This window comes from Periophthalmus magnuspinnatus, chromosome 9 (genome assembly GCF_009829125.3).
Source record: "Periophthalmus magnuspinnatus isolate fPerMag1 chromosome 9, fPerMag1.2.pri, whole genome shotgun sequence".
Classification (NCBI taxonomy): Eukaryota; Metazoa; Chordata; class Actinopteri; order Gobiiformes; family Gobiidae; genus Periophthalmus; species Periophthalmus magnuspinnatus.
The window spans coordinates 10489415-10510320 of NC_047134.1; the positions used below are offsets into that span (position 1 = coordinate 10489415).

Sequence of the window (20906 nt, forward strand, 5' to 3'; positions counted from 1 at the left end):
ATGCCTCCGCTAAGAAATCTAGTGCACGCAGCAAATACTGAGCAGAGCGTGAGGAATGGTCTAGAGAAGGTCCTGTGACTTGGATCTGGCAATAAATGCAAGTGCGACTAATAAAAGTGTGTGTTCTTGTAATTTAAAGCGTGTTTTTCTGTCTGGATCATGAGGTGGAGAGTTGTTGTGTAGCCCTCCGCCACAGCCTCTTCACCCTTTTCTCTCCCCTCCACTCACTCCAACAACTTCAGCAAATAAGACCCAGGACTGACGCCAAGAAGTTAATTTATACTACTATGATTCAGATTTAAAGACAGGCCTTAGATAGTTCATTGTTTTTACTCAAGATTAAAAAGTTATGCCACTAATGTACAATAAAACCATATAAAAACACACTTACTGCAAAAACACACTTGTTTATAAGCCCATTGATGGAATTAAGTAATGGAATACAGGCTTAAAATAGATATTCACAAAGTTTTTATTATTATTTTTTACAGTTTTAGAGTGTTATTTATGACACACACACACATCTAATTGGAAACAGCCACATTTACAGTTCTGGATTTAGAGTCATAAAACCTTTCAGTGCGTTTCTATTGCATTGTATTTATGTTAATGAAACATGTAGGGTAAAACAATATAGCTTTGCAGTTCAAGAAAATATGAAGATACAGCATCATATTGTGCAATAAATTATAAACAGCCTCATTTGTGAAGAGGAAAATGTATAGAAAAAAGTGTACGATTCACATAATGACCCCAAAAAAAAAGGAAAATCAGGCTTTATAAACGTTCTACTAATTTACTACCCTAAAGATGAGATGATGAAACACAACCATAGTGTAAAAAACATGCTCATAATGTTATAAAATAAATAGATTTGTTTAGTGGACGAGTCTCTGGTGCCTGGAGTCACAGATGAGCGGCATAAGTCAGAGATGTTGTGTGCTTGGCCTGGCTCTTGCTGTCAATCAGAAGCAGCTGGTTGTTTTGATGATAAGAAATCATCTCATCCAGAGTGCTAAAAACCTGAAGAGAAAGACAAAAAAGGGCGTCATTACATCAAACTTTGGCATTTGGCTGCTTATATTGACCTCAGATATTAAGTAAAAACATTCAAATCAAATGCTTTTTATAAGTAGTTTAGGTTTTAATCAAAGAAATCATTTTGGATTATGATAAAATCCAAGTTTTTGGTTCTTAAGCCAATCAGGAAGATAATTTAAGTCCTTGTTTTGTTTTGTTTTAATTCATTGGGGACACATGTGACTCCATTGACACTTTACCTCCTCGTTCTTCTTTCCCTCTTTGCCTAAAGCGTATCCTTGTGCATCGCCCAAGAAGCGAACAGGGATGTTGTACACTTTATGCTGGTATAACACGGCGAGAGTGTACGGCTGATGAGCGTTATGTGTCGAGCTGTTTCGGATCAGGAAAGCTCCGTCCTACAGCAGAGACAAGTTGAATTTTATCTGTGTATCCAATAATTATACCTATGAAATGGCAGAGTAAAGCACATACCTTATTAACACTCAGTAAAAGGTCCTCAGCTTTTTTTCTGTTACAATCTCCAGCAAACCATTGTCTGTTCTGAGAGATATATTAATTTATCTCTGAGGTTTAGAAAGTAGCATCAGGACATTTACATGACAAGTAACTATAAGGTAACCAGTGTAATCAGATAATGTTATAATTAGATCTGATTTTGGTTGAATTTCTTTCATTTTCGTCTTTGCCACATGAATTTGCCTTTTTTTTTTTACATAATTTTACTTGTCAAAGTGTGAACAATCATAGAAATGTGATTACCCTCATCAGACGTGACTGTTTACACGACATTTTCATAATCTGAACTCCAGAAATCAGATTAAGATTGGATTTTTTTGTGTGCAAGTAAATGTAGTCAGTGTTACCTCATTAGGAGATTTCACTCTTCCACTTCCAAAAGACGCTGTAAACAGAAACAAATCATTTACACAAAATAGAACATTAGATTTTAGCGTAAAGGTGCACTATGTAACTTTTCTACTGGGGCTACACCACATCCAGCTGCTTGTCTCTGTGAAAATGTTATTGCTTTGCCTCGAATGTTCCACAGAAGTTTGCATTACTAAAATAAAACCTTGACAATAACACATTTGCAGTGTGCGTGAGGGCGCCTTTGCACAGATCTGACCTGTATCTTGGCCCTGGTGGTGTTACCTGTTTGTCTTGATGGAGCTAGAGTTTATAGCCAGGTAACATCTCCAGGGAGACAAGCAGGTGGAGGAAAATTTACCTCATTGACCTTTAATTCAGGCACATTCATCTTACCTACAGGTTTATTCTCCAGTACAGGAGGCTCCGGGCGACTAAAGTTTAAACAGAAATGTATCACAGCTTTTGGTAATGTTTTTTTAGACTAATATCAGATGTTTTTTCTCATTATTGCACTAACCTTTCCTTTTGGTTTGTTGGTGGTCGTGGTTTTCCTGGAACTGGAGGAGTCGACTTTGGTAAACTGAACCTTCTCGCTTCAACCTCTGGAGCTTTAAACATCAAACAAGCTAAATTAATGTTTTTAAATTACGTAATTATTTAAATAATCACATGCTGTAATTGGTCTGACCTGTTGCTATGGGTGAACTCTACAAACAGTAAAAAAAATATTGATAAATAGATTAGATTAGATTAGATTAGATTAGATACAGATATACAAAAAAAACATACCAATCTGTCTGGTGGAAGAGGAAGTTTCATTCTGCAAGAAAAGAATGCAATTTCTCACTTTTTATTCTGAATAAAACACAAACTAAGCAAATGTCAAGAACCGTTCAATGATATCCTGGGTGAATTTGGAGTATTTTTATCGTTTGTACTTTATTGAAACGTGTCTCAATGATTTAAGAAGTTCAGAAGTGTGGTGTTAAATGCACTTTACACCCACGGATCTAAACTATAAACACATCTTATTATACTTCCATGGATAATACTTACTTTAGGTCTGGAGACATGAGCGCTGACTTGAAGAAGGAAGGTTTCATCTTTGCTTCTTTTGGAGGCAGAGCACATGCTACACACCAGGAGATATTAAATGTGTCATAGCCAAAACAAAATAAAAACAGAAAAAACCCCAATCAGTACTGCATAAATAATAAGAATCAGTGCATGTTACCCTCTGGCTCCAAGTACAGATCCTCAGTGTCTTCCTAAAAATAAAAGATGATGATAATATAATACATTCACATGATAAATTATTGTTATTCACCTGTTCTTCAGTTGGATCCAAATATACTTCTGAAAGACACAGGATTTAAGGATTTCATTGAAAGGACAAATTTAAGATGCATATCAATGATTATGATTATTATTATTATTATGATTTTTAAACATATACTAACTAGGTCCACATTATTATTATTATTATTATTATTATTGTTGTTGTTGTTGTTGTTGTTGTTGTTGTTGTTGTTATTATTATTATTATTATTATTATTATTATTATTATGTATATAACTTATAATATATAAAAATACATGTATAGACTCTAGTTCTACTTTTATGAAAGCAACTACATCATAAACTTAAAAAAAAATGTACACATGTTCAATACTTTTAGTGTTAATAATACTAAAATATTAAAAGTTTTTTCAGTGTCTTGTTGTACCTTCTATTCAACTCGAGAGGGCAGTGTTGTTCTTTTTTGCTGTGAGGCTTCGTGCATTTAACTGACAGATTCCCTTTAACATGAGGTCTATTAAAGGTCCACTGTGTAACTTTTCTGGTGTGGGGGCAGAGATGTCATTACTTTTCTAGAGTGCTTCATAATATGGCATTAAACTTATCTTTATTTCTTTATTTCTTTCTTCATTTATTCTTTATTTGTCTGGGATCATGTACAAATGTATTAATCTCACAAAAGAAAAGATGATTTGTACCAGATTTAGCTACTGTTACTTGCCACGTGCAGTACCTGTGCAGGTGAACACACATTAAAACACACATTTCTTTACAATTACATCATAAGACTAACAGTTCATCATTGACACTAGCAGTAAAATGCAATAAATGTCCCCATGTCCAATACACAGTCCAAACCAATTTAAAAATCAATTATGTGCAGGTTTTTACATCTATCTCCACTGTTGCCTCTAGTCCAGTTCATCTACAAATGTGATAAAAACACCTCATCCCAGGAAAAACAATCAGGACCTTCATGAGAACAAGACCCCGGCAAGAAAAGTTACACAGTGCACCTTTAAAAACACTAAAGATGCAAAAAGTCTTACCCTCGTCTGGTCGAGGAGGCGGCACGCTCATCTTCATCCTCCCTGGTTTGGCTGTTCTGTTCACATCAGGTGCTGCAACAAACAATGTATTAAATTAAAGTCTCATTGAGGTACTACATTATAATAACATTAACTGGATGTTTTTTTACGTTTAATGTTTTGAGAATTTAAGAACACATCTCCAGATATGTGTTTCTGTAAAAAAAAAAAACATGACACAGATTCAGTTTTTAAAGCCTCAGACAGTCTTTTAAAACGTCCAAATGTCAATATTTACTGAAAAGTTTGGCAGAGGAGGAGGGATCCGTCTCTGAGGAGGAGGGCTGGAGGTCCTCTCTGTTAATCATCAAATACAAACCAGATCAGCACAAAGTCAGGCGATGATCATGTGATTTTTAAGTTAAATTACCCAGATAAATGTTTTCCTCCTTTGGTATCTGTGGGACAGTAATGGTTCGCTCACAGGGAGGCACCTCATACATGTCTCCATACTCATCATCATCCTCCTGCAAAAAAAAGATGGTTGTAAATGCAAATATGACCAGAATATTAGACTATGTGCGTGCAACTGGTTTAGAAATTTACATAATCGTCCTGTTGCCTTTCAGGCTCTGCGTGGTCATCTGAACAAACAAACAAATATGAAGCAGGTTTATTACTGCAATCTCTCAGTCAGATGTTTTTTTTTTTTATCCGAAGGCAAATTAAAACAATAAAAAAGCACAATGAAAGATAGTTTTTTACCTCTTCTTCTTGGCAGCATGGGTGGAGGACTAGAAAGATATAAATATGTATTGAAATAAGCGGGTAAATGAGATGTAAAATACCATCGGTTATTCTAGTTCTACTTACCAGTTCTTGAATTTTCCAAAGGCGCTCTATTTGACACACATTGTAGATTAGTGTAACATAATAATGACTTTATCTTACACAAATGATGATGACTGTTTCACACAATGGCACACAAACTGGGTGAGGTGATTTTGAACTGCTGATCTGCACATCTTACAGTTTTCTTCACTGTTAAACTTCACAATTGCAATCGGTCACTCATAAAAACAAAAAAGTGCATCATATCCATTCAGAAATATAGTACAAATATAAATAAGTGGCTGATATGTTGGCTGAATAAAGTATAAAGTATTACAGACATAACATTTGCAAAGACTATGATTCCCTGATATGTTCTGAATAATATAACTTTTAAAACCACTGCTGAGTACATAACCTGAGCAAATACACCAAGGTCTGTAGCTGTTCACTAATCTTTGGCAAACATCATGAGGGAAAACAGAAGTGCCGTGAAACTGCATGGATACTTCCTTCTCACGCCGTTGTAAAGTTATCACACAGTAAACCGAAAAATGTCGTACATTAAAATATTATGTTACCATTGCTGTTCCAATTCCAGCGTTGAGCTCGAGAGAAACTGTCCTTGCGTTTTTTGGATGCAAATAGATGTGAAGGTTGGACAGGAGCAACACTGTGAGAGGCTCTGTTCTAACTGAGCTACTTTGCATTTCCTATGCCTGACACATGCAGGCAGCCACACCTGCCAGACACTGGGGGCTATTCCTCTTTGTCCAGTTTATACAAATACTCAATGTGCATATGACAAATTTGCATGTTTTTCAAAACTTTGGTGGGATAATACCTAATGAATATGTTTATATTTTCTCACAAATCAAGCGTCAGTTCATGAAGACAAGTTGAAAGTGTGAAAAAGTTGTAAAATATAGAAACATACATGCAAACTGATTACTTAAATAGATAGAAGTCACTGTAAAAGAGGAGCACACATTTCATATTCCATCAGTTTTAGCATTAATAAAGGTCTTTCCATATATTTTCATTGCGTCCAGTCAGAGCTATTGTGGAAATTAGATGAACTTTGACCCTTTTTTACAGGATGCTGCAGTTAATAGTTGTGGAATTACCTGTATATCACATCTGCTGTCCATGTCTAACAGTAAAAAACGGTGTCAAAATAAAGAAAATGTTCACTAATGCTCATGTTTATTAATGAGTAGTGAAGTCAAACCTGCCATATGCACATGCCAGACAATACTCACAATACTCTGAAGAGAAAAACACTCAAGAAACCTTCTCTCATGGGCGAGTACTTGAAGGTTAGGTGCTACTTTTAGCAGAGTACAACATTATGTGACAGAATTAACGCCTTGTAAGAACTGGCACCTTTGCATTTTATTTATTTTAAAGGGGGAGTATGCCAAAACATTGACCAAAGTCAAAGTGACCAAAAAATACATTAAAATACATGAATAAAAATGGTATGTTTGTTTTAAAGAAAGCAGGATGAACCATTTTAAAATACAAGATAATTTTATTGACAAAATGATACAACAAGGTTCTATTCAAATAATAAATAATGCTTCACAAAGACTGAACACGCAGGTTACTAAAAGAATACAAAAGTCACATAAATAGCACATTTTAAATAAGAACATGGTTAGATTAGACAAGACAAGACAAGACATACTGTTAATGACGTATGGGCTACTACAAAGAATGACGAGCAGAAATAGCTCCCAGTTGATAAAAATATAAATGTAATGTACAACTATTTAACACTGTACATAGTGAGCTGATGCCGGGCTCAACCCTGCGATCTGTAAATCAAGTGCTAACGTCTGATCAGGGGGACAATATACAACTTAACAGGGCTGTTTCAAAGCTTGTCCCGAGAAATAGCAAAATGGGTACCAAATCTGAACCAGCAGATACACAGAGTACATGATACAACACAACACGTATTTACACTTTACTCTTACTTTAATAAACTGATTACAATTTTAGCCTGGAAAAATGTGCACTACTAACTAGTTACAAATGTTTTTTTCCTCAACTTAAACATAACACACGATCCTAATATCCATTTCTTCTTTAGGAAACTTAAATGTATGTTAAAGGTGGACTCTGTAACTTTTCTGGTGAGGGGTCTTCATGGAAATGTCACTGCTTTGCCTGAAATAGTTCATAGTATATCATTAAACTTATCTATCCTGCATTTATTCAGTTAGAGTTGTTTATATTGCTCTAAAATATAATAAAAAAGATGCATTCTAAGTGTGAGATGATGAGGCTCCCTTCTCCACAGATCTAACCTGCGACCTGCTTGTTGCCGGACAATAACATCTCCATGCAGACTAGCAGACGGCCAACCCTACGCAAGAAACGTTACACAGTGCACCTTTAAGTTGATCTACTGAGGCAGAGGTGGAGTAAATGTTTGCGTTGTTGTTTATACACACTGCACTGGACAGTCCCACAGTCCTACATAAAAGGCTGACCACAGTGAACCTTTTTTTACGTGGTTTAACCTGGTTTCAAACTTCTACCCGGTGCATTCAAACCAACAGAAAGCTTCTACAGATAGAGTCCTTGAGACCCTCGTTCTGTGTTCACTGCATCTCTCTGCCTGGGAAAGTTATGCAACAACATCCTTTTGCCGTCACTCGGGCATCATACAGGGTTGGCCTTTATTTTGGCATTTATCCACTCGATGTAATGGGTGACACGGGTATAGACTCCGGGCTTATCTTTCTGTCCACAGCCGTCACCCCAGCTGATCACACCCATCAGCGTCATCCGGTCGTTGTTTCGACACACCAGTGGGCCCCCTGAGTCCCCCTGAGAGGAACATAAACATTCCCTGTTAGCCCTACCTCATAAATCTGTTATCTGCTGCTGAAAACACAGTGAATTGTTTGCACTAGCACTTTAAAAGAATGGAAATACTTGTGGGATTCAGCTTTTATATGCCACATTTTGAGGACTTTTACACATTCAGAAGCTATATTTTGTCCTAATTATTCATAATTTTAAAATCCATGCATAGAAATAAAGGTCAAACCATGAAAAGGGAGCGATGAACAATAGTTATAGCAATTAACAGCTCAATTTAAAACAAAATATTACAACTTTTGACTGGGAAAAAGTCCTCAAAAGTTTATCTATAACAGGAAGTTGAAACTGCATATCAAAAAACATACAAATCTAATTCCTGCACACACTGTAATCAACATTTTTAAGTACATTTCTTAGCATAACCCCATATTTAAACTCCTCACACTTTACATACACCATGGTAAAGCCTACTTTTATGAGAACATCTGCTTGTCATAAACAACACAGTACAATAAGTATGTGTATTAAAGTTAAAATAATACTTGTACCTTGCAGGCATCGTCCAGTCCTCTGGTGTCACCTGCACAAAGCATGTTGGCAGTGACAGTTCGCCCGGAGAGCACAGACGGGACGCAGCGCTCCTTTGGCCACAGCCTCACGTAACCTCTCTTCACACGCTCAGAGTACTCCGCAGAAACTATGGAGAACCAGAGTTAGATTGTAGATTTAGTCGAGATTTACTGTAGTTGCATAACCAATATTGTAATACTGTTTTAAGTTTGTAGTGGACTAAACGTAAGAGGTGTTCACTCTTGCAGATGCACATTAAAATTGGGACTAAACATGGAAATAATAAAGACAAGACCAGGACTTAATAAGGTCTGGATCAGGGCTACATCCGGATGAAACTGGGATCAAACTTAGACAAAACCAGCACAAGTATGAAGCTTTTTTTTTCATTTTGTTTAGATTATTAATCAAGAACTTCAATAGCTTGTACATTTAGTCAACGCAACACCCAGTTTTTTTATGTATTTTTAATGAGCACAGTTATTGAAACGGTGGAAAAATAATGTTAAAATGGACTGCAAACACATAAAACTGAAGGTGGAAATTCGCAGTCGTGCAATAACCTGGCACCTCTTTGTGTAGGTAAATGTTTTTTTTATGTGCATTATCCCCAATAAAGAAACAAATAAACTAAACTAAACTAAAATACTGTCCTCTGCTGGTGATAGTTTTAAGTGAAAGTGAAATTTTTACCATGTCTGCTTTTGTAGACTTTGTAAATTAAATATCAGCATAAACCCTGCTGTTACTCACATTCAGACTCTTTGCCATAGCCGGAGATCTCACATTCGGTCCAGTCCGGCAGCTCTAGCCCCCGATCGGGCAAACACGCGGGAAAGACCTCTGGAGCTTTTACAGCACACAGGCCAATGTCTGAATATAGCTTCAACAGAGCTGCAAGTGGAAAGTGACCATAGGAAAGTCAAGGCAATGTGTGCAGGCAAAGTGGGATGATGATAGTGTATTTATAGACTGTGCCTACGACAAAGGTTCCATATGAACACAGTTTGGCCCCATAATAAGAGCCTGATTCACGATACACTCAAACCTGTAATCTATACTTACCAATGTCATTATCGAAGGTTTCATTGTCAAACTGCTCGTGTATCCAGTATTTTTCAACTTTGAATATCTGCTCACTGCTCGAGTTCTGTTTGCGATATGTTCTGCCCAAAATCACCTCCAGTTTCTCAGCTTTGGCACTGAAACATGACAAAACTAGATGTTAGATGCTTTTCTTTTGGGAGAGCTGCTGCCTGATTGTCTTCAAGGAGATGTTATTGCTTTGTTTTTGAAGTTTTGCATAAAAATTATCAAAAATTTAGTAATCAGAGGTGTTTCTCTTGCCTAAAATACCTTGAAAAACATGCATTCTTACTGTGAGTGGAGTCACATCTCCCTAAATTTAACATTATAACTTTGAAACACCTGCTTGTCTCCTTGGAGGTGGACAAGCAAGAACAATCTGAGTAAAGCAATAGCATCCCCCATGGAGAAAAGCAAGGGAACACACAGAAAAGTTACATAGTACATTAAACTGAACCGTATACTCATTGTTACACAGTACGCACGTATGACTGTCAACCTACTTGTCTTCGAAGCAGTGAGCAGCAGACAGTACCCAGCAGGAGTCAATCAGGACCCCTCCACATCGATGGAAGTGCTTTTTGTGGCGGGCCTGGTAAACATTAATCACGGCTTGCCAGGGCTGCTCTGTGATGTCACTGGCTCTGCCTCCAAACATCCGGAACACGGGACGGTTCAGGGTGTTGTCCAGACGCTCCCCACACGTCCCTACAGAAAGGGTCATTTAGTCTCTGGTGCACTTAAAGGTCATGGATAAAATCGTGCGTATACCATACCTCCGTTATTGTTGTTTGAGGTAGGCGCTCGAGGGCCAAGAGTGGTAATAACAGAGGGGTTTTTAGCTAGAAACAAAAGAAAATAACAATTTGGTTATTAGTTTGTTTTTGTTTTTTTATCCTTTTAACAAAACAAGTCAGGTTTATTAATAGAGTGCATTTAAAATAACCACAACTGCCCAATGAGAAGTGCACAGGCAATTTAAAAAGCAGTAAAAACACAAAACACTCAACAACAAATGAAAAAGTTAAGTACTCTAAAATGTGTTAAAAGCCGGTGCCAACAGATGTGTTTTTAATTCTGATATTGGACTGTTCTAATGTTGGAAATGTTTGATAATGTAGCCCCTTATCAATGGGATTCAGAATGATAAAGAAATAGGATAGTTGTTGTGTCAATTAACAATTTAAAACTAAAAATGATGTCTTTTGAATGGGGAAAAGTCGTCAAAATGCTGCATATAACAAGAACTGAAATCCTTAAACAGTTATTAGCTGCAATGGTGGCAATGAAGGATTAAAATAACAAATAAAAGTGCGTAAAATAGGGTAGAATAGAGGTATAATAGTATCCATACATTTCAAGATACTGACCACATTTAGGAATATCACAAAGCTCCCAAGTCAACTGCATGTTCTTGTAAGTGTGACACCAGGGGCCCACATCACCATCTGGATTCCTGTTGATAACAAAAAAACAAACATAAAATCCTTTAAAATAACCACTGTTATTAATCTTTAGTTGACAGTAGCCATTTTGAGTACGGTACTTACCTGCAGAAATTGTGTCCGGACAGTCCCAGCTCGAGAGCGTCAGACCTCCACGCGTTGTACAGTTTCCTCCTGACCACAGTGGAGTCCCATGGGAGACAACGCGAGCCGCTTCTTGTCACTGCTACTGTCCCTCTGTACGACTGACCCGAGCCCGAAACGCACCCCTTATCTGCACAAAACGACATTGTATTGTAAGATTTAGTTGTTATTTATCTCTTAGTATCACATATAAGAACTGTATTTATTTGGTTTACCTTCTGGACACTTGGGTAAAGAACAAAAGTCCCAGACAACCTGAGTGCCTCTATAGACATAACACCAGGGAGTGCTGTCACTGTCTGGGTTCCTATAGGAAGAAAAACATGTTACTCCCAATGGCATGGTATCCAATTTCAGCGAGAAAAACACAGCAATTATACAGTTATGACTGAAAAAACTGCAGGATATGTTATTTATTTACATCTACATTGTCTAGATATAAAAATAGAATCATTGCTACATCAATTAACAATTTCAAACTAAATATTATATGTTTTGAATGTGGAAAAGTCCTCAAAATGTTGCAGCAACCAAAACACATAAAGTTTCAGTTGTAATAATTATAACTTTTTGACATATCACCTGATGAAAAGCACTTTCTATGTAGCTAAGAATTGAACTGAATAAAAAAAATAATAATGATAAGGTTGAGTTTGAAAGCTTGAAGGTGGATTATCAGCTATGGAGTAACCATGACAAAGATACAAAGTCATTTTCCAGCATTTTCAAGTAAGAAATATAACTTTTTATTGACTATAATCACATTTTGGAATTCAGTTAACCCCCCCAGCTTATTCGCCTCTGTTGTTATTTTATCAAACCTTTTTTTCCTTGCAATTTAAATAATTCCCTTTGCATTAGACCCCAGCTTTGATCGATAGATATTCATATTCACAAAAAAGTAAATCTGGTTTCACGCTACATACCTGCAGTAATTGTGATTGCCCAGTCCCAAGCTGCTGGCGTCGTTCTTTCGGGCCGTGTAGCGTCTCCCCCTCAGAGAAGTGGAGTTCCAGTTTATGCACTCCGCCCCGGACTGACTGATGCTCCACGTTCCCCGGTAGCCTTCCCCCTGTGCGGTAACGCAGCGCTCTTTGGTATCTACACAAAGGAACAAAACCTGTCACAAACTGGATTGTTCATTATATGGATCAATATTTTTTAGGGTGAATATTCATCGAGGGCAGCTTTTCTTTGCAGTAGTGGAATATTTTGGGGTTTTTTTTCGCAATATGATAAGATTTGAGCTTTAGAAGGTTGAATAAATAACTTCTATGACTCATTATAGATACAAAACTAAATACTTAAGTGTTCTGCTTTTATATATCGCACTTCAGGATGTGTTATCGTGACAGGCCTATCCATACCAGATGCTCGACTTTAGTTCACTGAGTCTAGGCTTATGAGTAATAACTAAATGAAACTGGGTTATTCATTTGGGTGGGGAATCCCAAAGCAAATCCGCAGAAACCACAAACATATTCCCAAATGTTTAATCTCCTTTACCTCAGACACATGACACAACAAGGCGGGAAAAACATTGTGTGACCTAATTTAAAACATATTGCTGATAGTAGTTTAGTATTACATTGGCATTGACATAATTATGAACATACCACCTTTTGAATGTCTGATCTCAGAGGTTATGCAGGGTCGGGGCTGGTTCATAATGGGATGGGAGACTGCTAGGAACACCGAGAGACACAGTGGGGCACAGTGGTACTAGTGTATACCGTCACAATAACACATTTTGAAGTGCAAAAGTAAATATAGACGATAAGCAATAATACTGAAATGAGACTATAAAGCAGAATTGTACCTGAAAAAGTATTCTAAAAGTAAAAAATTGTTAAATATAAATATAAATGACAGAATGCAATAGTTAGTTTGGCTCTAAAATGAGTCAGAGGTTCATAATTCAAACCTCTACAGTGCAAATCGGATTATACTGCAATAAATAACAAGAAATTTCCCATTAGTACAAGTATGATAAACACTGACGACCAAAAATTATTGTTGCATCTGTCATATAATGAACTAATTATCATGGCAGGCCTACATACTGCTGTTGTGTTCTCAGGCAAAACAACTCACTTTACTTTGTATGAATGTGGTGTGAGAGTGACTGATTAGTGGCTGATAGAGATTGGAGCGCTCAGTGGAACAGATTGGCAGCCTCACTTCCACCAGTCTGTCCCAGGGCAGTGATGGCAGCAGTATCTTACCACCCTCAAGTATGGAATGAATTAATAATGTGTAATGCAGTGTCTATAAAAGCGCTATATAAACATAATGCATTACTATTTGTAAAAGCCTCATCAAACCACAACAGTGTGTATTCACAGTGTGTGTCTCCTCATCTCAATGTAATGTGAAGAACGCTCTCACTTCTTAAACATACATGGAGCTTTTTCAGCCTTATCATTTTTGGATTTCACCCAAACACCTCATAGTCTGCATGGTATGTGACTCATAGTATATCTCTAATTGCGATAGAAATTTGGATTTAATTGTGATTCTTGTATCACAGTGCAGATACTTACTGATCTCACACTGGGTTCCACTAAAACCTGGGGGGCACTGGCAGATGTAGTCTGACGTGTACACTGCCTCTTTGCAAGTCCCTCCATTATAACACTGAGACACGTAGCAGTCTAGGAAAGAAGACGTAGTTAGTCACGGTAACTACAGTCATCAAAGGGTGTAAACACATTTGAGCTGCAATACATTTAAGGGTCAGTATGTCATAATGAGTTATCAAGCAGAACTGTGCCAAATGAACACAAAGTGAAACATATTAAATATCATGCCAGATTTAATCAGTGCAAAAGTTCAGTTTGGTTTTTCGACTGATATCTTTGGTGTGTCATTTGTGCGTTTCTCTGTGGATAACATCAGGGATAACTGCCCGTGGCACAGTCCACAGTCTGAGCTGTGGGTCAAAATGTGGTTGTAATTTGTCTGAGGGAGGAACAATTCTGTCTCACAGAATTCGTCAATGGGGGTGAAAATGCGCACACGGGCTGGTCTGGCAGAAGAATTTCAAACAATCCCAGACTAAAATACACACACAGAAACCCCACAGCTGTTCAGCTGGATGCACTGGAATAACAGGGATTTGAACATATAAGCGGCACTGGCCAACAGAAAATAATCAAATGAGGTTATGAAAGTGCATTTAAGAGTATTCATGAAAAAGGCTCCAAAGGTCAGAAAGGACAAGCAGGTATAAGATTTTTGTCTAAGCAGAGGCTAACATATAAGGCTACATGCTAGCCAAATGTGTTTGTGTCAGACTCACTGATGACTGGGACAACATGACAATACTCTCGTCCTCTCATCGCACAACGACAATACTCCACGCGCTGTCCCCTCCACCTCAGCCACGTGTCGCCAAATCTACGCACTGCTGACGTTTCACTATCCACACACTGGACTGAAGATACAAATACACAAATACACACACACAGTAAGCCCACAAACAGGGACAAAACCAGGCACATTGATGATTGGTGATTGGTGACAGGTACATGCAGGGACAGTGACACAGGTGGATGAAATAAGACTTAGGAGAATAAAGAGGTGATGACAGAGACAAACGAGTGATGGGCTCACAGGAGGTGTCAAAGGAAGGTGTGGACTTCTGAACATGAATAATGAAAAGGGTCCGTCTTGATGGTTGCTGCTCTGGCTCACCTCTAAAACGAGTCCCACGCTTTGAGCGCAAGAGTTTCACCTGTGACAAAAAGAGAATCAGCACAAAAATATGTCTTCAATGATATTGACGTTTATTTTTTCTCTATGCCCAAGCCCTAACTCAGGCTTTAAAGACAGTACCAAGCATCTCTCATCTGCAGACAATCTGAGATGAATCATGCAAAACCACTGGAATATTCCTACAATAAAACACTGTAACACTTACATTGTCAGCAGAGCAGCAGAAGAGAGCACACAGCACGACAAGAAGGCCAAGGGCTGACTTCATGGTTAATAAAAGATGTCTTCAATAGCTGCAAACAAGAATAAAGAATTATACATTTGTTTTTAATGAAAGTCACACATAGGGTTTGTGGATACAAGAAAAATGCACACTATTTTATACACTAACCATCGTGACCTTATCCTGCGATTGTAAAAGTGTATGATTTGGCGAGGGGCTTTACCCAGTTCTCTCATCATTGTGACTGGACAATGCACAGACAGATCTTGTGTACACTACAGCTTCCTTCCTGGAGGAACCCTTCACTTGTTTCTGTCATGTATTCATCAAGTGAGGAAATGGGTGGGATAAACAAGGGTGTATGTAGGAAATGACTCCTTATTTCAACTCGATTTATAACTATCTAGAAAAGTGTAAGATTAAATTACATTATATTTCATTTTTCAAAGCTATTGCAGATGATCAACGTTTGTTTGTTCTTTCTTACAGGTTTTTTAAAAGAGCTGCGAATGCAGAGAGGGAATGTAAATCAAGCCCAGTGCCGGTTGCTCATGTGTGAGTAAACATGAGTCATAAAGAAGAATGAAGGGGCTGGTTTGAGGAAGGAGGATGAGTAGACAGAGGAAGAGAAAGTAAGACAAAGCAGCCAAGAATAAAAAGAAGAAGAAAAGAGTTGATTTAAAATAACTTTGTGGAAGTTTCTGAGATAAAAACAACATGGCAATCCGGACACAAACATGTTGCAAAAGCACTTGGGCCATTGTCATACTATATACAAATCCTTCCTCTTCACAGCGGACTGTTTTGTGACTGATTCACCTCCTGCGGTTTGCTCAGTTAATAAAACACGGTGCTTTCTTGTGTATAGATCACAGAGGGAAAGAGCTGCACTGGCAACCACACACACATATGCACACAAATGGGTTTCCATGTGTTTTAGAGACATTATATTGACTTATATTCATTTACTTGAGTTGCACTTTCCTAACCTTAACCTTAATCTTAACCCTTACTATAATGTATTTTAACCCATACCTGAATTTGATCCTCATTTTTGTCCCCATAAAGGATGTAAAGCTCCATGAATTGAGTGTGTGTACGCAGATTTTAGTCCCCACAATGTTAAAAATACATGCCCACACACGCAGTTGTATAGGTCTACACAGTATACCCAGGAACGTGGAGCTAATCTGCCCTTCTACCCACAAAGACCTTCTGTTCACTTTGCACATTGTCCAACAGAACAACAGTTTGCATTGAGTTGAAGACAGACACTCACCATGACTGAACTTGTGGTTTCCTTTTAGTTCTGTCCTGATTATGACCCAAACCTCCTTCAGGACCAGCCCCTCAGAGCCCCTCAACAACAGGCTCTTTTTATGTGTCCTTTGAGCAGCTGCGGCCCCTTTGTCAGCGCTAACATGTGTTTCCTGTGTCACTACTGCACGGATATACAATACAATCTATCAAGACACGCACAGCCCAACATGTACACCAGAACATGAACTGTACATTTTGCACTTTTTAGCATTTTGGCTGACAATCTCCAGCCTATGACGATAATTAGTTTGGGATGACCACCTGACTAAACAAAAGATAAAAAAATGAGAACTGTGCAATGTAATTATGCTGCTCCATTAGAGGTTTGTAGTGAAAATCATTGCTGTAGATATGATTTTTCCTCATTATATTATTCTTATATAGAGCAGTGCCATGTGAAGTAGTAACTGAGTTTGCAGTCATTTCATATTCCTGTATTTTCCAGAGCATAAGTCACACTGGAGTATAAGTCGCACCAGCCAAAAAGTGCATAATAATGAAGAAAACAACATATATTTCACATATAAATCACATCTGAGTATAAGTCACACCCCCAGCAAAACGATGAAAAAAAAAGTGTGATTTATAGTTCGGAAAATACAATATATATTTTGGGGTAAATGATGAAAATTTGCCTAAAATGGGTCCAAAAAGCCTCATCAGAACTCATTGGTCATTGGCTGATTCTAAAAAAAATGGTAACAGCCACGGAAAAAACGCCTATCGGTCAATCTTCACATCAGACATGAACATATGTGCTTCCACCCACTTTCATGTGTGTGGTATCTTACATGCAGTGGCCCTATGTAAAGGAAGCACACAACCCTGCCATTAAACTGTTCCACAATGCAATGGGCTTGTACTGTAATATTTTACTGCACATTCTGCAGACTTACAAGATGTAACACCCACAATAAATGTATAGAAAAAACTACACTATGTAGAAAATAGCATGATGTACTCAACTCAAAATGATAAAACCTACACTTTAAGGTATATTATCTTGATTGAAATTGAATAAAGATGCAAAAGTGAAACATTTATAATATAAAATGTGTTTGAGAAAACCTGATTCTTATTATTTTAACTTGAGTCAACTTTGTGTAGTCATTCACTTACAGTACTGACCAGCTGGTTGAGTTAAACCACAACCTGGGTTTCACGGACTATTAACACCTATGTGCAATAGAAAGACTATGAAGCAAGTGGTGAGACATTTTTGTTTTCCGGTAATAGGGCCAAAATGCCAAAGTCAAATATGCTCTTCAAATGTCTGCACCTGTCTGTGAACCTTTATGTTCTTAATAACTTTTCTGAGCTCTGGCTGGGGCCATCATGGGTGTGGACCAAATTTAACTGAGCCCCCCAGAGAGGAACTGGTCAAGGAAATACTTTTAAACATGTCATTACAACAGATTTATCACACATTTTTCACTGGTGCAGACTTCGCTAATGTTATTAAGAATGATATAGTCTTCTCTATGCATCATCCTTGTACCGGCATTGCAAAAATCTAATGTAAGAAGATCAATCACCATTTATTTACAATTATGGAGAGTGAAGTCATCACATCTTAGTCATTGCAACGCTCACCTAAGCAGAACGACACCAGGTCAGTAAGCCTATTATTAAAGAGTAGTGTGCATTCCTCAATGATTGAGTGTGTCAACAAGCTCATTACTTTCTTTGTGCAGAACATATAACAGAACCCAATTTGTAGCTTTCATTTAAACATGTAATAATAGGAATGTCTTTGTTTCAGTTTTTATTTTCGAACATAAATAAGACAGACTATTAATCAGTAGTAGTCAGATTTCTTCCTTCAAAGTCTGCTCTCTGCTCCATGCCACAGACTTTTACTGACCCAGCATTGGAAGTGGACGTCTCATTTAGAAAGACATCTGAAATGAATACATCTAAATCAAAATTCCATACAAATCCTGCCCTACACTCTAAAGGTTGCCTAAAGGATAAGATTAATGTGGGAGAGACCAGTGGGAGAAAAAGATAGTATTCCCAGAGGTCAGCAAAAAGATAGTGAGTGGCGCTTAGTCAGGCTATTTTCCCGGGCTGCAAAAACACAGCTGAAAGAAGACACCATAATGAACATAATGATGGTAATGGAAGAGGATACAGTCAGGTCTCTGAAGTTTATACATAATGTTTGTCAAATGGAAATGTATCATAATGAGCAGGCTAAAATCTAGAGCTAAGCAGCTGGATGTCCTTTATCAAACAAAATGTCCAAGTGACAAATTCAACTGCACACAACCTGCTGTGAAGTGAACATAACGGATAAAACAATGATATGATGAGAGCTGGTTTTGTGCAGTTCAACTTTGATAAACTAAAGAATTCAAAATGTAGGTGATGTCTATAATGTGTCTGTGCACTCACGCCAGAGATAAACATATATAACAACAAATATGTCAGTGGTGAATGTACAGATAAACTGATTTTATGTCATTTATCTCAAAAGGGTAAGTCAGTTTGCAGCTCTCTGGTCATGTAAAGCCCTTGTATTTTGGAGTAACAGGTGTCCAGGATTGGTTATTTGAGCATGTAGGCTAAAACTCTCCTAAAACACAGGAAAATACAATTCATGGAACCCTCAAATGCATGAAATTGAATGATTGAAACACGTTAACAAAGCTGTAAACTCTGTAAAACAACTTCAAACACAAAATATCCCCATGCATCCACATAAACCCTATGCAAAGGTAAAGGATGAGGCTGAAGTCCTTACCGACTGACACCGTCCAGATGCGCTGATCTTGTCTGAAGCCCCTCTGAAGTCCCTCTGAAGCCCCTCTGCTCTTCTCTTCAGGTTTTATGTGAGTGTGACAGGGCTCAAGTGGGGCACACAAAGGAAGGACTGCAGCCTAAAAGCGCAGACCCGGGAGGAGGCACGTGAAACAGGGAGTGGGAGGGGCTAAAGTCAGGCACGGGACTGTCCCATATACACAGTCAATGGTTCTAACCTGGTACTCTTGTTTACACTGAGGAATGCTACGTTTAAACTCATCCAAAGAGCCCTGGATATCTGATAAAAACACATGCACAAGAGTTTAGTCATGGAAAACAAAGCAGAGGATAAGTAGGTCATGTAGAAAAAAGGCTTAGCCAGATTGTCCTGTTACCAGGGGTGGGTAATATTGCACTTAATTATTTAATATTGTCAACATAAAGCTTTTTTATTACTTAGAATTACTCACAGACTTACAACGCTGTAAAATATATCATTGCTTACTCAAGAAGGATAGAAATATGGTGTCACCGCCACATCCGCTTATAACCAAATTATTTATGCATGTTTATCTGTTTATCACTGATGTAGTAAAATGTAAATAGAAAATAATATAAAAGCTAAACTCTTGCCTGATGTGTTTTCCTGTGAGACATTTCTTAAACAGGCTCATAAACAGGAGCCATCAGGTGGACTGGCATACTTCTGTAATTTGACTGAATTTGTGGGTAACCAAGGGAAGGCTGACAAATCTTCCCCTTTTACTCCTCCCTTTCCTCACAAAGTCGTTTAATTGTTTCATTTCTACTTCAGTGAACTTCTAAATAAACTGGATGGACAAGTTTATGATATTTTAAAGAGTAGGCCTGTGATTGGCGTGCAGAGACAAGACTGGTGTTTTGTAAACTAAACAGACCCTTCTCTCTATAAATCCTCAACAGCATGAGCCCACCATCACTTTTATAACTGTTTGTCTGAAAAGGTTATGATCAATAATCAATTTAATCCAATTTAATTAAACAGAATGAAATGAAACTCATAAACCTTTGTAAAAACACAAATCTACTATTTACATATTTGTATAAGTACCACGGAAGTGACACACAGCATTGCTCCACTCCAAGCTTGAAATAAACAGGAATGCTCTAAACCTCCACAGTCTGATGTGCGGGGGCCTAAATGACCTGAATCACGTCAAACAAATGTAAGTGCACTGGGCTCGGGACTTTTACACTACAGTTTTAAAAGGGCTATGACGCCATAATGGCATAATGGCCCCATTAAAATCAGATATTAGGCCTGATATTCACCCACTCAATATTCACAATGACTCTAGATTATTATCAAAATAAAAAGGACATTTTGGATGAAACATAAATGACAGTAAAGTGCACATGAGTAACACTGGATCCAGTGAAGCAGCTACAGTGTCAGAGGCTCACAGCACAAGTCTGAGCTGACCTGTGAGCCAGAGTGTCTGTCCTGAGGCTCACAGGTCTGTCCTGAGGCTCACAGGCCTGTTTTGAGGCTCACAGGTCTGTTTTAAGGCTCTCAGGTCTGTTTTGAGGCTCACAGGTCTGTCCTGAGGCTCACAGGTCTGTTTTGAGGCTCACAGGTCTGTCCTGAGGCTCACAGGTCTGTCCTGAGGCTCACAGGTCTGTCCTGAGGCTCACATGTCTGTTTTCATCTCTGTTTTGAGGTTAACAGGTCTGTTTTCTTGTCTGTTTTGAGGCTCACAGGTCTGT

At 38.0% G+C, this 20906-nt stretch overlaps 2 protein-coding genes across 4 annotated transcripts; both read right to left on the reverse strand.

Moving 5' to 3' along the window:
* Positions 1–589: 589 nt before the first annotated feature.
* On the reverse strand, positions 590–5758 carry si:dkeyp-117b11.1 (B-cell linker protein). Of its 2 annotated transcripts, none has more exons than XM_033973039.2 (19): positions 5654–5758; positions 5115–5140; positions 5007–5035; positions 4848–4885; positions 4672–4768; positions 4540–4598; positions 4412–4457; positions 4263–4334; positions 3242–3270; positions 3149–3182; positions 2971–3046; positions 2704–2734; positions 2603–2621; positions 2432–2522; positions 2308–2345; positions 1908–1945; positions 1516–1584; positions 1281–1439; positions 590–1023 (listed from the first exon to the last, which is right to left on the reverse strand). In XM_033973039.2, the coding sequence occupies exons 1-19, from the start codon at positions 5654–5656 to the stop codon at positions 907–909; spliced, it is 1071 nt and encodes a 356-aa protein (XP_033828930.1). In that variant the 5' UTR covers positions 5657–5758; the 3' UTR covers positions 590–906. The 2 variants fall into 2 exon arrangements, with proteins under 2 accessions (XP_033828930.1, XP_055079937.1); XM_055223962.1 differs by having other exon boundaries at positions 5636–5758.
* An 832-nt stretch (positions 5759–6590) lies between these two features.
* On the reverse strand, positions 6591–19261 carry plat (plasminogen activator, tissue). Of its 2 annotated transcripts, none has more exons than XM_033971980.2 (15): positions 19162–19261; positions 15078–15165; positions 14771–14891; positions 14457–14591; positions 13699–13809; positions 12082–12256; positions 11371–11462; positions 11117–11285; positions 10937–11022; positions 10343–10408; positions 10070–10274; positions 9546–9682; positions 9234–9374; positions 8459–8607; positions 6591–7913 (listed from the first exon to the last, which is right to left on the reverse strand). In XM_033971980.2, the coding sequence occupies exons 2-15, from the start codon at positions 15138–15140 to the stop codon at positions 7746–7748; spliced, it is 1818 nt and encodes a 605-aa protein (XP_033827871.1). In that variant the 5' UTR covers positions 15141–15165; positions 19162–19261; the 3' UTR covers positions 6591–7745. The 2 variants fall into 2 exon arrangements, with proteins under 2 accessions (XP_033827871.1, XP_033827872.1); XM_033971981.2 differs by having other exon boundaries at positions 14852–14891; positions 19162–19255.
* Between the last annotated feature and the right edge of the window lie 1645 nt (positions 19262–20906).

Excerpts from the sequence above, each read along its gene's own strand:
- si:dkeyp-117b11.1 (XM_033973039.2), bottom strand. Across the intron at positions 4,599-4,671 it reads GGAGGAAAACATTTATCTGG|AGAGGACCTCCAGCCCTCCT; the intron begins GTAATTTAACTT and ends GATGATTAACAG. Across the intron at positions 1,024-1,280 it reads AGGGAAAGAAGAACGAGGAG|GTTTTTAGCACTCTGGATGA; the intron begins GTAAAGTGTCAA and ends CTTTCTCTTCAG.
- plat (XM_033971980.2), bottom strand. The coding sequence starts at position 15,140 with ATGAAGTCAGCCCTTGGCCTTCTTGTCGTGCTGTGTGCTCTCTTCTGC. Across the intron at positions 11,023-11,116 it reads TCCGGACACAATTTCTGCAG|GAATCCAGATGGTGATGTGG; the intron begins GTAAGTACCGTA and ends TGTTATCAACAG. Across the intron at positions 7,914-8,458 it reads GACTGGACGATGCCTGCAAG|GGGGACTCAGGGGGCCCACT; the intron begins GTACAAGTATTA and ends TGTTCCTCTCAG.